This window comes from Sinocyclocheilus grahami, unplaced genomic scaffold (genome assembly GCF_001515645.1).
Source record: "Sinocyclocheilus grahami isolate Dianchi unplaced genomic scaffold, SAMN03320097.WGS_v1.1 scaffold47.1, whole genome shotgun sequence".
NCBI classification, from domain to species: domain Eukaryota; kingdom Metazoa; phylum Chordata; class Actinopteri; order Cypriniformes; family Cyprinidae; genus Sinocyclocheilus; species Sinocyclocheilus grahami.
The window spans coordinates 1,435,663-1,451,520 of record NW_015505226.1 but is presented as its reverse complement, the minus strand read 5'-3'; the positions used below and the strand labels follow the sequence as shown (position 1 = coordinate 1,451,520).

At 36.3% G+C, this 15,858-nt stretch overlaps 1 protein-coding gene across 5 annotated transcripts in view; it reads right to left on the bottom strand.

The window, feature by feature from the left end:
• The window catches only part of LOC107582701 (sodium channel protein type 8 subunit alpha-like), a 58,238-nt gene that overhangs the window by 5,044 nt on the left and 37,336 nt on the right, over positions 1–15,858 (bottom strand). For 3 of the 5 annotated variants that reach the window (XM_016268638.1, XM_016268640.1, XM_016268642.1), the window contains 10 exons: positions 14,623–14,949; positions 12,495–12,627; positions 12,074–12,312; positions 11,060–11,233; positions 10,507–10,863; positions 9,785–10,261; positions 5,372–5,489; positions 4,959–5,113; positions 3,401–3,574; positions 1,337–1,459 (listed from right to left, as the gene is read on the bottom strand). In XM_016268638.1, coding sequence (XP_016124124.1) covers positions 1,337–1,459; positions 3,401–3,574; positions 4,959–5,113; positions 5,372–5,489; positions 9,785–10,261; positions 10,507–10,863; positions 11,060–11,233; positions 12,074–12,312; positions 12,495–12,627; positions 14,623–14,949 — 2,277 coding nt within the window. The remainder of the gene's footprint in view (positions 1–1,336; positions 1,460–3,400; positions 3,575–4,958; positions 5,114–5,371; positions 5,490–9,784; positions 10,262–10,506; positions 10,864–11,059; positions 11,234–12,073; positions 12,313–12,494; positions 12,628–14,622; positions 14,950–15,858) is intronic. The other 2 variants (XM_016268639.1, XM_016268641.1) reach the window with 1 other exon arrangement.

Here is a 15,858-nt window from a genome sequence, read left to right as displayed (position 1 = left end):
TGAAGTATATATATATATATATACGATTAGCACGACTAAATACACAAGTCAATGAGATAATTATGCAATCTCAGAGATTAGATACGATAGAACCAAGGGGGGAACATGACTTTCTTCTTACACCTTCAAGAACATGCATTCTTCATGATATGCAATGGCAAAGAGATAAAACAAGATTATGAACAACTGAGTGGATACAAGGAACAGTAATGCAGCACTTTAGTGAAGAAAAAAAACAGATTAGGCTATAATAAACTAGTTTTAAAGCGGATAAAAAGTTCTATTCAAGTTCTAGTGATCAAAGAATTATTTAGCAAATTTTCTGCTGTCTTCTGATGTTGCTTTTCATTGACATTACCTAACAGTCTTTAACGTTTGGCTTAAAGGACTGAAAATTATGTATTTTTGACATAAATCACATTTTATTTATTCTGAGTGTTCGATCTTGAATATGCCATTATTGGCCTATGATTGATGCATTAAAAAATCATTACGATTTTTAACCATGTTGTCTCTTTTATAGCTCAAGTTATCTAGTGATTATTATATTTAATCCTAACATATGGCCATCAAAACCTAAATCAGAATATATTATAATTACACACCTTGAGAAAAATGATCAGACAAACTGAAGAGGTAGGCCGTGGCTTTTTTACACAGTGTTCTGTAATGACTGGAGTAAGGATGCAGGAATTGGTGGATAAGTATTAGGTTACAGAAAAGAGCAGGGTGAGGACAGAGCATGGGAACTAGGGGTTCAGGCTGGAGGACAACTTTAGAAAAAAAAGTCTTTAGAAGGTATTTTGAGAGAAACAGTGAAACTTTAAGGCATTTAGATGCTATAAACATCCCAAAAGGCCTTCAACTAATGTTGCTGCATGAATGGTAGTGATCTTGTTCCAAATAAAAAACGAAGAAAAGAAATGAATGGTTGTGATGAGGCAGCTTCACATGATATCCCCTCCCATCTTTATTCTAAAAACCATAAGTTTCCCCAAAAGTTGCTATAAGATTATTTGCGATGTCAGTTGAATGCAAAACGAATTTCATTATACTTCTAAACATCTAACAAATCAATAAAAGGAAGCTAAATCTTAATATTTCAGCTGCATCATGACGCGATGTTGAAAAGGTTTTCCATGCGGATAGTTTTAAAATACATGCACTTGAAGGATAGGTTTAGCCAAAACAATGTCATTTGGATTTCCAGAATCCTGATAGGTTTGCTTATTCCTCTGTATAGCTGTGGGTTTGCTTTCTGCACAATGGTGGTTTTTGGCATGCAGTCGTGTTCTCACAGAGTGACTGGCATGCATAGGGCAGCCCTGGATCTTACCCTCATGCCCTCAAACCGGGACAAAGCTCTCAGGGGCCTGAGAGCCCTCAAAGTCCTCAGGGACTTTATGGGGCCCAAGTCTGAGTAGCCCAGCGCATTAGCTATAAGGCTGACTATTGACACCTATACAAAGAGAGAAAGAGGAAGGGAGGAAGAGAGAAAGAGATGGGCCAAAGTGTTAGAGTCAAGGAGGACGTCAAGGAGAAAGAGAGAGGACCCTACGTTGACACTGATCTGGAGAGGCAGTAAACAGATATATACATACATATATAAGAGTTTGCTCATGTATGTATGCATATATGTGTAGTCAACACCAGAGAGAGAGAGAGAGCGAGAGAGAGAGAGAGAGGAGAGAGATTCAGGTTAAACATGGGGTTAACCAGTCATAGGTACTGTATGTTGGGCGACCCAAATGTTTGCACTTTTGATCTTAGTATGCGATTCGTTTTTAGTATCACAGGCAGACGAAGCTTGGAAAGCAGCTTACAGCAAACCTGGAAGGAAACTTTTGGTTGAGAAACACAAAAAAAACAGAGGTGAAGGGACACATTTAGAGAAGAGGTGTGAACAAACTTACAAGCACATTCACTGTACTTTGTACACACAAGATACACACAATACGTACAAACACCAACCGTGTACGGTACACACGAGACCATTCGAGAGTCATTAGGATAACAGGTCGGTTTGGGAGAGTAAGGAGGCAGAGAGAGAGAGGAACTCCTGTAAAAGAACAAGAGAGTCCTAGCAGAGACCTTACCCTGGTCCCTCACTTCCCGGCCCTCTTATGCCCCCTCAGGCCCTCTGTGTCCATCAGCACTATAGAGAGACAAGGTTACAGTGCCTGTCAGGGACAATAACTAGCAATCGGAAACACTTTCGTTTAGGACTTATATCCACATAGACATGTAGTCAAACACACAATCGGCCCTGCCAAGTGGCTGCAAACCAAAATAGGCTATGTATATAAATGTGGGCAGTCATTTAGACGTGTTAATGGTTTTGACGTCAATACCATGTCAACCATTTCCAAATGGCCCATTTTTGCAAGTTAATTTACAAGTATGTCTATGTAGATATTTAATTTTTAAAAAAGCAAGGAAAATTTCCCATAAAAACACTTTCAAAGTGAAAAAGCAATGTTTTGTAAGCATTAGTAATACTCTACAAATATAGAAATGAATTAAAAAGTATTTAATAATGAATTTTAATTAATAATTGCAATTACTTTAATTTAAAAAATGCAAAAATAATTTGAAACCTATATATGGGAACTTTGGATGATTTGCTGGATTTTAAACCTGGATATCACGCAAAATTTAGTCACTTGAATCTTTAGATATGGAAAAGTAACATGAATGAATCATATTAAATGTTAATATTTTTCTATGTGGTTTCAACTAAATTAATTATCTATGACAGATATAAAATGATACAATTAAAATGTAAAATTTCAATATTCTTACATTTACATATGTCATGATTGCAAATAGACAAATTCAGGCTCAATCTGTTCATACACCTAAGATTCACATTAAGTAGTTTTTTGCTGATTCTAATGTTTATACTATGAAAAGGGGGAAATACACTGAAATACATCATATATCTAAAAATAAAACAAGATAACAATGTCACTAGTAACAATGTTTCTGTACAATTTCTGAAAAACAATTTGGGGGAAAAATGTTTTTCCATAACATCAGTACATATAACAAGAATAAATAAATATTATTAGTATACATATTTTGGAAACATGACTAATAAACACTAAACTGAGTGCGCCTCAGCACCCGAGCACTCTACCGGTGAAGATCAAATCTAATTTTAAGATCAGTCTGAAGACAATGACCACTGACCTCAGAGCAGACCACAAGGACCAAGAGGAGTAGAATAGAAAAACATGTTTGTTTGTATTGAGAATAATATAATTCATAGCCAAAAGGACTGACAGTGCACCATGAAATACTCAAAACTACTGCATATTTCTGCAGAATAATCCATCTGATGTGATGTGGTGCAAGGGATAACAGCTGTGATTTATGGATATTACTGTAAGTTACTTACATCCACAATGAAGAAGTCCAGCCAGCACCATGCATTGGTGAAGTATTTGACAAAGCCATAGGCCACCCATTTCAGCAACATTTCCAGGATGAAGATGTATGTGAAGACTCTGTCTGCATATTCTAGAATGACCTGGATGGTTTTCCTCTGTTCGATGTATACATCCTCAAATGCCTTAGAAACAAAACAGAGAAAGAGGATTTTTTCATTTAATTAGCACAGTGTTTCTGAATGTTCAATTCTACTTTCTATTTTTGTAATAGTAATTCACATGAAAACATTTTTAAATTTACATTGCTACAAAAGTCAATTATGGTAACTAAATCTTGATGCATGTTTGTCAAAATTATTTTCAATTAGTTTGTTTAATTGAAGATTTATCAACTGCATCTTTCCCACAATCAAATTCAGTCCCTGACATCACCAAAGGGTGGCACTGCAACCCCACTTACATTAGCTTACACTTTCACTTTAGTGGGAGTTTGGGCACGATCCCTAACAGTAGCTGTCAGAGGGGCAGCAGAATTGTCTGCATGTGGCCATTTCTACAGCACTTGGCTACGGTCCCTAACAGCAGACATGAGATACTGCAGCCCCAAGACAGACTGCTGAGATGCAGGAGCCGGTACAGTGCAATATAGTGATAGCCATTAGCTACTTACATAGATCATATACCACACAGCATGCTATGCCTCCTCAATCACATTAAAAATCTACCTGCACTAGCATTATATCGCATTAGTTTTGCACATATACATTGTGAAAGGTTGAGATATCTACACTGTGCCCATGTATCTTCCAATCCTATTTCAGAATCTTTATCTCAGTTTTTAATTCTTTCATCTTCTGCAAATTTTTATCACTGATGTTCAAAAATCAATGGACATTTTTGAGGTCTCCACTTTTGGTCTAATTTATAGAGAATTAAATAACTAATTTATCTGTAACATGCATAAAGGTTATTTGCATCACTTTCAACAACCTGGGTGTAAAATAAGAACTCTTTAACTCTTCAAAAAAAATTTTTTTTAAATACCCCCCGCCCCCCCCTTTTTCAACAATGGTAAATGATAAAAAGAAGCTTTACCTCAGAAGGTCAAACTAAATATTGCATGAATTGTTACCCTGTTGTTGTTGTAACCCCAACGTAAAGTCCTCTAAATGCATGTTAAACCTTTATTTGTGTGATTTTGTCATTTTCTAGAAATATGCATTTAATAAATAATAAATAACAACATGAAAAAGCAACAACAACAACATTTAAGAAATATTTAGCCTAAATTAAGCAGCCACTAAGTAGGGGATAGCAAGTTTGTTATCAATGTTGGTTTCTGAGTATCAATAAATATTGCCAATAAATTTAATTAATTTATTTATTTATTAACAACATGGAATATGTGCTTCAAATTCTTTACAAAAATGAAGGGAATAACAATGTACTGCCTCCATGGAATGTGGTTTACATCCTAGCACTTTTGAGAGAACAACAGCAAATAATATCAGTTTCTACTTTTTTCTTTGGAAACTGTATAGCGTGTGTGCATGTGTGTGACCTCACCAGAGCTCCAGAGCTGAGCAGAATCATAAAAATGATGAGTGTCTCAAACCAGTTGTGTTCAACAATAAGGTAGCAAGTTTTCCTCAGAAACCACCAGTGCTTTCCCCAGCCCTCGGTAATAGGCACGTCACAGCATTTGTACCGTGCCACACAGGCTGAAAAACATTTTACACATATACTGAATACACATTACATAAAATCGATGCTCACAATGTATGCTTTATTATCTAAAGCTAAAACAAATTTACTGCTTTACTAGTGAACCTTAAATGTGCAGTACAGTATATACAATTGAATGCTTATTTTGTACAATGAATTATATATTTTTTCTCAGCAAATATTTATACATTTGATTTATTTGATTTATTAATTGTAATTAATTAAAACAATTGACAGATGCATGCATTGCTCACCATCAGTCCAGCAGGCGTCTGGGTCTAAGTACTCCTCCACGACCTCCACTACAGCCAGTTCTTCCTCATCAGGCTTTATGTCGATAGTGCTTCCTTCTGAAGAGCTGGTGTCATCCAGCTAGAGGAAAACAAAAACACAAAGATGTATCCATATACATTTGGTTTATTTTGATTAATTCTTCCACTTTTATTTTATCAATTTATTTCAACAAGAGCTTTCCAAAAAAATACAGATAATCACAAACAAGGTCAACACAAGGTGATCCTGACTCCAACCCTCCAATCACTGCTTTCTGCTGTTGTGTTAGTTCACAGAAATCCCTGAATGCAAGATACAATATAATATACCTGAACATGAGTAACAGTGAGTCAAAAAATTTAACCTACTAGTAAGTTATAAACTGAGGCCAGATGTGTCCTAGCACTGACCTTCATTGTTCTTCTGGATGTCTAGCTTAATTAGCATTCACTCTACCCAAGACATAATTAACCTTGACTCAACACTATCTGAATTAACAAGGTTGAAAACTATCATCTAGGGCCTACATATGCAAATCAGACAGTGATGAATGACTTTCTGCTGTATTTTATGCAAATCAGGTGTTGTGTATTGATTTACTTTTTGTTACATATTATGGTACAGCACATCTGTATTTATGTCTAAACAACAACTGAAGCATGAGACAAAAGGGGCAACATATATTTGTTACCATCATAATCTAATACAATATAATATTCATTGTTATAATAATAATAATAATAATAATGATATTTCTGATTATTATTTGTAAATAAACAATAATCCGGAAAATAATTCACACCTGACTATAGGTCGCATTGGGTCAAAAAAAACAAACAAACAAAAAAAACAAATATGTCACATTTTGCTATTACACTCCAGAATTCCTGGTTTAAAAAAAAATTGTAGTGGCATTCATTATAAACAATATTAATTAAAAACACCAAACCTAAAAAAAAAATTATAATAATTTTATGTGAAACTGAAACTACCAGCAAGTGGTAAATGTGATACATAAATAAATGTTATTATTGATTTTATTATTATACACATTTTTATACTAATATAATAAAATAATCATACAGAGACATTATTTCTGATTATTAATTTATTACAAGTTGTCATATTAAATGTTAGCATGTCTACATATGCTATTATGATATGATATGATATGATATGATATATGATATGATATGATATATATGACATTTTTACTAGGAAGCAACTTAAATGTGACGTATAAGCCTTGTGCAGTCATCAAACTCTCTCTTACTGCAATCCCCTACCATAATTTAAAAAGAATGCGCACACACACACAGGCACGTGATTATACCCATACAAACACAAAAAACATATTCCTCAGCCTACTGGAAAAGCCTGACCCTGATCACAGCAGGTCAGGATGACACAGCAGTTTTATAAAACCCGAATCGTTAATACACATACACACACACACCAGCAGTCTAAAGCATTAAAAGCATCAAACAACCCTTACATACCACCACTGCAGTCCTCCCTGACCCAGCCTGGTCAATCAAAAATAAAGGGCCAGCCAGCACTGCTCCGATTAGCTAACAAGAATAATCTACTGTGATGCCACTGGCTAGATGTTCAGCACGTGTAGTTCAGCCGTACTGGATCTGTTACGTCTAAACTGGGTCAAGGTGACCCAGTCTTTACACAGAGACCAGGACAATGACAGGAGAGTCAGTATAAATGTATGTGTGTGCTAATATCAATGATAACTATTATAAAAGTGCATTATTTTTCTTACTCAGTTCTCAATAATACTCAATTCACGTGAATTCACGCTTGATCCTCACTTTAAGGGCCACAGGTAAACTGAAATTTTGAACTACAAATGTTTTTGGATGATAAGTGATCGCTGACATTGTTTTCTGGTTCATTCTTGTGCCTGGTAGCATGCTAAAACAGACATAAAACAGTATTAACTTTTAGTGGCTAGCTATGCTCTTTGTTACTCTCTTGCTACCACAGATTTAATAACCTGATTATATTGAAACTTACACACAAATGCACGTGTCTGAACACACACGCAAAGGAAAAACATTACATCATCTGGTGGACTGCATCTATTCTTTGGCTGAGTGGCTCAGCACTCAGCAAGGCAATAAATCACAGGAACAGCACAACTCAACATTCTTATACTGCCTGCAAAGTCTTAATCCACCCATACTGCTGTAATCTGCAGCCTGTAATCAACTACTGACACTGACTTAATTTGATCATACTCCCTAATTAAAGTTTTTCATCATTTGATTCATTAAAATATTTGCATTTGAGCATAATGCATTTGTCAAAGTATCAAACACAAAATAAAAATGACTAGCTTGCTTCTCTAAGACTGTACAAGTCAATGCAGTCCTGATTATCTATATTTATTTGAGTCATGCTCTACTGACTCAACGAGCCTTCTTTTGGCATTTTATTAACAGAGAAGTCATCTTTAATCAAAAAGCCCTAATATGGCCTCAGGAAATATATAAAGAGATGCAACCGAATGTTACACAATAATTTTCCATGTGCCAGGAAAAGAAAGTCTATCTCTGCCAGAAAACACAAGCCAACTCTTTCTGAAAGTGAAAGGATGCAAAAAGCAACATGGGTTCAAAATGATGATCCTTGTGAATTCTGTACAGTAAGCAGCAGTAAGCCATTTTCAATTCCTCAAAGAATACTGTATGGGCTATATACAATTTTCCTCTGGTTTACTTTAGCTTATATACTATGTGTGTGTATATATATACACATTACATATTACTTTAGCTTTTACACACACACATACACAAAATAACCTTTTTAAGATTGTAGAATAAATATTTTAAATCCAAAATGAGTTTCCTTCAACAGTAAATTAAAAACAACTAAGAATTTTATCTCTTTTCATCAGCCTAAAATACAAAGGAAAGTCAAAAGGTGCATTTACACTGTGCTGCCTCCAAATTTTCTATAAAGATCCAATGCCGCATTAAAGCATTAATATGGCAACGCTGATGCTGCTTTGGTTTTATACAGTATATACGAAACAGCACATCAAAGCTGCCTTAAATTTTGTATTGCCACAACAACAACATACACCAAGACAGTCCACTCATATTACTATGAATGGGAGAAATTTCAAAGCGCAATAAGCCCCACCTTCTAAATAAAAGGGCCAATCGCCAGTTGGCAAAGTCATTGTGCCACTGCAGCTGGTGTTAGAACTTAGAAGCTCCAGTTCCCAAAGAAACTTGTAGTATCCTGAGACTCACGCTTAGGACTGCACATGCGCATTGGCTGGACCTTAAAATATATGCTTTTTAATGTTATTAGAGCATCAGAAACAAGATTTATAGCACAGTTCAGGTCTGATTTTAAATATGTTATTTAAATGTGAAATTGGCGAGCAGATTTTAAGATTTCAGCATTTCCCCATTCAAGTAGATAGGAGTTGGTCTTGCACTGTGGAAATAGCTACCTGGAGGCATTGCAAATAGTGCCAAGTGAATTGACTTTCCTTAAAGGGGTCATCGGATGCCCATTTTCCACAAGTTGATATGATTCTTTAGGGTCTTAATGAAAAGTCTGTAACATAGTTTGGTTAAAATTTCTCAATGGTAGTGTAAAAAACACCTTTTTTACCCTGTGAAAAAACAGCTCTTTTCAGAGCAAGCCGATTTGTAGCATTTTCCTTTAAATTCAAATTAGCTCTGCTGACCCCGCCCCTCTCTTCCGAGCTGCTCTCTGAGGGACTGTTTACTTTAGGCGCATTCATCGTGAAACTTGCTAATTAGCACATTATTAGGAAAGGCGATCTGCAAAGATTCATTAAAAAACCTTATACTCACTTCTTCTGTAGGTGAAGCTGGATCATGAATGATTTGCGCGAACATAGACGCATTTAGGTAGATCGGGGGTGCATTCCCTTCAGAAACAAATGTAATCCACTGCATCTTCAGCAGCTCAGATGTCAGGAGTAAATGACGACTGCTATGTTCATTATTACATCCAACAACAGAACACCTCAATCACTTAGGAGACATTCTTGTCTACATCTGCTCCGGCGGTGAAACTATGGCGGACTGATGACAGCTCACTCAGGGCGGGTCTAAAGTAAGACACCAGTCCAGTCTGTGCTGAAATGCTACTGTCAATCAAACTATTGTGGGAGGGGCCTGTCTGTGTGATGTCACACAAACAGGCATCTGAGATCGGCTCGATTTGAGAAAGGGGTAAAGATTTTAGTAGATTTAAAAAAAAAACACTGGGTGGATTTTTATCATTATATGGTGGTTGTGTACACACACTGCCAACACACATTTCAGTTCAAACTACTTGTAAAAGTGCATGTAGCATCCGATGACCCCTTTAAAAGGGACTTTAGTAATACTCACATCTTTGCTGTTTTCCACATCCGACTCACTGCTGAAGTCCTCTGTGTTGAGGTTCTCAAAGTCCGACTCTCCCACAGCGATGGGAACCCGTACAGTTAGGTTGGGGTTGTGTATAAAGGACATGGGCTCCTCATCAATCATGTACTTTCCTACGCTGCTTCCAATGCCGCTTGTGGTGCCATTACCATTCTTGGGGTAGTTCAGATCGCCATATTTGATGTCAACGCCGGTGTGGTTACCTATGATGTTGAGTTTTTTGTCATACATGTCATCAAGAGGTTTGTCTTCGTCTTCCAAAGGTTTCTTCTTCAGAATGTGGTCCACCAGGAGACGTACGTGAACTTTGAACCAAGCGATACCCTTCTTAATGCGAATCACTGAAATCTGCAGGTTGTTCAGCTCACCGTCATCATCTGTGGCTGCTAGATTATCAGCACTGAAGGAGCTGAGCAGCAAGGCCAAGAATAGGTTCAGCACCTGATCAAGAGAAGATCACCGCTTTAGCTTTTACATATGATGAAGACTTGCAGTCCACAAGACCATAGGCTGTCCCATTTGTCATTTTTTGGTTCAAACATCCTTTTGAAGCACAAAATGACAGGTGGGATACCTTGCAGCCTTGCAGGACATTTCTTACAGTGAGGAAGGAAATAGTGACAAAAAAAGTGGGAAGAACTGCAACATGGGAAAGTAACTGAGCAGAGAAGAACTCTAAAACTCACCACCAGGTTTCCAATGACCATCACCATCATGAATACGGTGAGACACATTGTTTGTCCAGCCACCTCCATACAGTCCCACATGGTTTCGATCCACTCTCCACATAGCACCCGGAACACAATAAGGAAGGAGTGAAAAAAGTCATTCATATGCCAGCGGGGCAGCTCGCAGCTCACGGCAATCTTACACACACAGTCTTTATAGCTCTTTCCAAACAGCTGCATGCCCACCACAGCAAAGATAAAGACGATGATGGCCAGCACCAGGGTCAGGTTTCCCAAAGCTCCCACAGAGTTACCAATGATCTTGATCAGCATGTTCAGAGTGGGCCATGATTTAGCCAGCTTAAACACCCTCAGCTGCATGAGAGAGAAGTTTGGGATTCACAAAAGGTTTGGAATCAGAAAATAAGGGACATTTTACTCTACCGTTTAAAAGTTTAGTGTTGGTATAAGAAGGGAGAATGCATGAGTGCACGAATGCACATCTCTAATAAAATGTATTACTATCTATCGTATAAAAACGTGCATGGACATGTCTTCACTCATAACGCACCAATCTGAAGGATCTGAGCACAGACAGCCCCTCTACATCAGCAAGCCCCAGCTCCACCAAACTCAGGCTCACAATGAAGCCATCAAAGATATTCCAGCCCTCCTGGAAGTAGTAGTATGGATCCATGGCTATCAGCTTGGCAAACATCTCAGCTGTGAAGATACCTGTGAACACCTGAGATAAAAAGAAAACAAAGAAAAATGTCATTAAGATAACCTCAACAACAAACATTGATTGTGCCTGTTGCATGAATACTGTGAGATCACTAAATTGGAAACAAGAAGCAATGGATGGGTAGTGGAAGATAGAAGAAACTAGAACAATGGTAAAAGACTGGTTTAATGCAGGCTGCATTTTCATTGTAGGTCCATCACATACTGAGGAGTAGACATCTGTGCTGCACTGCCAGAGACATAACTTAAAATGGAAATGTGGCACAGTGTCCAGTATTACTGCTCATTACGAAAATGGGGAGATGGTTAGGACTGAAAAAGGAAACAACTGACTTTAGGGCTGTCAATTGATTAAAAAATGCAATTAAATTAATTACATGATATGCTAATCAATCAAACATATGTATATATATATACATTTGCTGAGAAAAGTCTCAAATAATTATATTCGAAATCACATTGTCATGGCAAATAAAGGAGTCAGAATATTTGTGTTTTGTTTCAACTTAGGAAAAAGTACATTTAGACCTTTCTACCATTAATACCACAGAAACAGAACATTAAAAATAAAATTGCAAAATATACCTCAAATTAAATAAATCCATTAAAAATAATGTGCCACTCATTGTGCATAATTAATTACATTTGATCAGGTTTTCTTTATGCAAGTAAACAGATGTTAGTATAAAGTCCAGAACCATAATTGGTGAAACAAAATTACAGAGATCCTAACAGTTAGAAAGCCATTTCTTTTTTGCAATCAGTTCAGTTGTACATTGGTAATTTTTATAAAAAAAAGAACTAACTATAAAAGAAAATGAAAAAACACACACAGTCTTACCAGGTTTCCAACAGAAAGCACCTCCTCAAAGTGTGGTGTCATGGGATAATGCTCCATAGCCATAAAGACTGTGTTCAGCACAATACATATAGTGATAGCTAGGTCTACAAACGGATCCATCACTATGAGGTTCACTATCTCTTTTATCTTTATCCAAAGTGGAAAGCACTCCCATATTAAGAATGTGTTGGCAAATTTATACCAGCAGGGTGGACATTTTCTCTGAGAATCCTCCAGCTCTGTGATGACAAAAATAATAAGGAAAAGAGGAATATGTTGAGGCCTATATTATGAGTAAGAAAATATGTAATATGAATCTATATGGAACTATAAAATGATTTTATTATAACTGATTATATATTATTACTGTTTTACTATGTTTTGGCAACATTAATACAGACAGGCAGATGTTACACAATACCTTCCACCAGCGTGTTGGTGACAACAGTCATTGCACTGTTGGCTCGCTCTTTCCGGCTAAAGGAAGTATTGAGCTGGTCCACTGACACCATAAGAGAACCTGAGTGTTTTCTCTTACCCTCCACCTCTGTGGTCTGTGGACAAGAGTGACATAAGGTGGAGAAAGACAAAAAAAACAATTAGAGATGGGATTTTTTTCAAGAAACATTTTAACCCATGCCAACACACATGCACATGCTGACAAAAACACAAGCCCGAATTAACCTGCAACTCATACATAACTTTTATTGTTGCATTTATACACAGCTGAATTCTCTGATACATTCCTATGTGGATTCTCTCTCTCTAAAATACACTGTAAAGTATTGTACCTAAACTCTTTTCAAACTGGCTTTACTCAAATACAATTTGATTTTTGCAAGACAATGGCATTTGGACCTACCATAACAAATTCTCTTACAGACACCCAACTGTAGCAATCTGAAGTCATAACATTCAGTTAAAATAAATGCAGATTTCCATCTTTGACTTCAACTCTTCTAAGCTTTTAAACACTAGATGAAGTATATATGAATATATATAAATTATATAAATAATTGAAGCCTTAGAGTAGTGGCTCTCAACCAGGAGGACCTCAAGATGACTAAAATTATTTAAAATAAGACAAACCACAAACAAGATAATTCTTATTTTAATTGACCTGATCAACAACTGCTTTTTTCCCTTTCAAGAACCAGGTCTTGAAAAACCTTCATATATCTAATTATAAGTGTGATTTCTAGACCTGGAAAAGTAATGTAATCTAATAAAATCTTATAGCTCTATAGGCGTTTTATGAATATACATTTTTCTAGTTAGGCCAAGCTTTAATAATTTTATCAGGTAGAAATTGAGAGTAAAATTTTTTTTTTTAATCCTTATCCTTAATCCATTAAATCACAGTTATTGTTTTCTTGCCCTTATGTAGTTCTAAACCTGTATGCTGTTATTGTTTTTGTTGTTGTTTTTTCGTTTTTAAGTTTGACAGGAGCTGGATGTTTTTATTTTATTTTTTTCAGTTTTGGTGATTTATTCATTCAGCTCTACATCTGAGATTGTGAATGAAAGACACCTATTTATTTACTACAGTTACAAGAATATTCATTCATCACTACTAGCTGCTCAAAAGGTTGCCTACTTGTTCTCAAGAGAATATTATCATGCAAGAAGAAAATTCACACATTGCTTAAGGCCCAGTTTTCACTGCCATTAGAAAAGTCTCTTGAATATCAATTCACTTTATATTGTGGGTGTTGGTCAAGCCAATGTTTATCTGTTTATCTTTATTGTTCCTTTTAGTTTTAAAGATCATCTAGATTTTAAAATGCAGTTACTTGGTGACAGTAGCATGTTTAGTTTAGTTTAGTTACAGCATGCTATGAAGTTGGGTGATATCTGGGCACCAAATCATGCTTCCCACACAGGAGGAGAAGGCAAAGAGAGTACAAGGATGTCAATCCACCATGCTAACTAAAATGAGGCAGAATGCTGTTATTGGAAAGGTTAGGATAGGTTTTTCTTGCATCAAACTTTTTTGGAGGGAACTATGAGGTCCTGAAATTCTGCAAATAAATAAATAAATAAATCGAGGTGGAAAATTTCTATTATGTAAAATAAATAAATAAAATGATAATTTTGAGATTGTGGTTGACGTGAAGGAATGGGTTAAGTTTAGCCTGAAGAATATTATAAGTATCTTATATAATGTGGCAATGTAATTATTAGGTAAATTAGGTTGAAAGGGGAGGGGTTACAGCATGGGCATTAATGTGTGAAAAGGGACCCCTCGAAAACTCTCCCAGTTTCTTTTTTTGATTGGCCATGCCATTCACAGAGGGAGAGCACTGGCAGGGAGTGGGACTGGTAGGTTTGCTGATCAAGACTTGCATAAAAAAATTAAAATAGAGACAATAAAGGTAGTTGAAGGGAGTTGAGAGAAAATAGACAGACTAGAAACTCAGAGACTTAGAAGGACAGAGTCAAAATGGGGTAAACGAAAAGGGAAAGAGAGGACAAATCTGAACTGGAATCATAATCGGCCACTCTTGTCATGCCTATACTCTGAACCTGCCCCCCGTGGACGTCCTTACACTGTCATCTGAAGCTGCCTTATCTATTTTCACCTCAGGCAGTAGCCGGCCAGGCCCAGTCCCGATCAGAGACACCACGCCGTTGCAGTCCACCGTGCTGTTTCTCTTGCAGCCTGGGTGGGGTGCCAGTGGGTTAATGCGTGAGGAACCCTGGCTGTAGCCGCTATAGCTGCTGCGCCTGTACGGGACAAAGAGGGAGCCGCGGCGGTCTTCGCTCTCCTCGACCGTGCTGTGCTCATCGTCTGCAAACTCGTTCTCCGAGCCCTTGAAGCTGAATATACTGCTGCGGCGGGACATGAAGGGTGAACCAGGGATGCTCAACAGGGACTGTAAAAAAGAAGGACAGCACACAAGAGAATGAAGAATCTTCAGTGAGTGTAAGAAGCGAGTGTGACAAATAAACATTCTAAGTGGTCTGTCGACGACTCCACATACTGTCCACCAAATAGTGACTCTGAAAACTCCAAAACTGCTGACCAAAGTCATTAAATGAATCATTTAACAGCTAACTGCAGGTAACTTCTGGTATTCAGAGAGCAATTGTTCTCTATTCTTTCATAAAACAGAACCAAGTAAAATTAAAACAAAAAAGTTCAATTAAAACAGACCATGTTTCTTGTCTTATGACAAGAATCTTGTCTTATTCCTGATATTTTTATTTATTTGTTTTTATTATGACTATTTATATGAATTCAATAATTCAGCTTATTACAAATAAATGTTTGTCTTTGTAACCTTTTAATTATCTTCATAATCTTCATAATAGTGTTGTCATTGTTAACTAAAACTAACACTATTTAAAACTGTTTTTGTTCATTGAAGTAAAGCTGAATGTAAGAGTAAATGCTAAAGAGATTGCTAAATAGCTGTCGGATATCACATATTTAGTTATATTAAATAAAGCTGAAATAAAATGTAAGTATTAGATTAACTGGAAATGTTGCCTTGGCAACTAAGTGAAATAAAATATGTTTTAGTTGAAGTACTGCAATTACTAAAACTGAAATAAAAATAAATTAAAGCTGAACAGACATTTTAAAAAGCTTATAAAATGACAAAAGCACACAACAAAATGACAAATTAAAAATGCAAAAAATAGAAATACAAAATAAAAACAAATAAAAAAATTATAAATACTATAATTTTAATAGTAAACTATTAATACTAAAATAACACTGCTTAATATGATTCAATATAACTAAATATAAAATACATTCTGGTATATTGTAACACCCA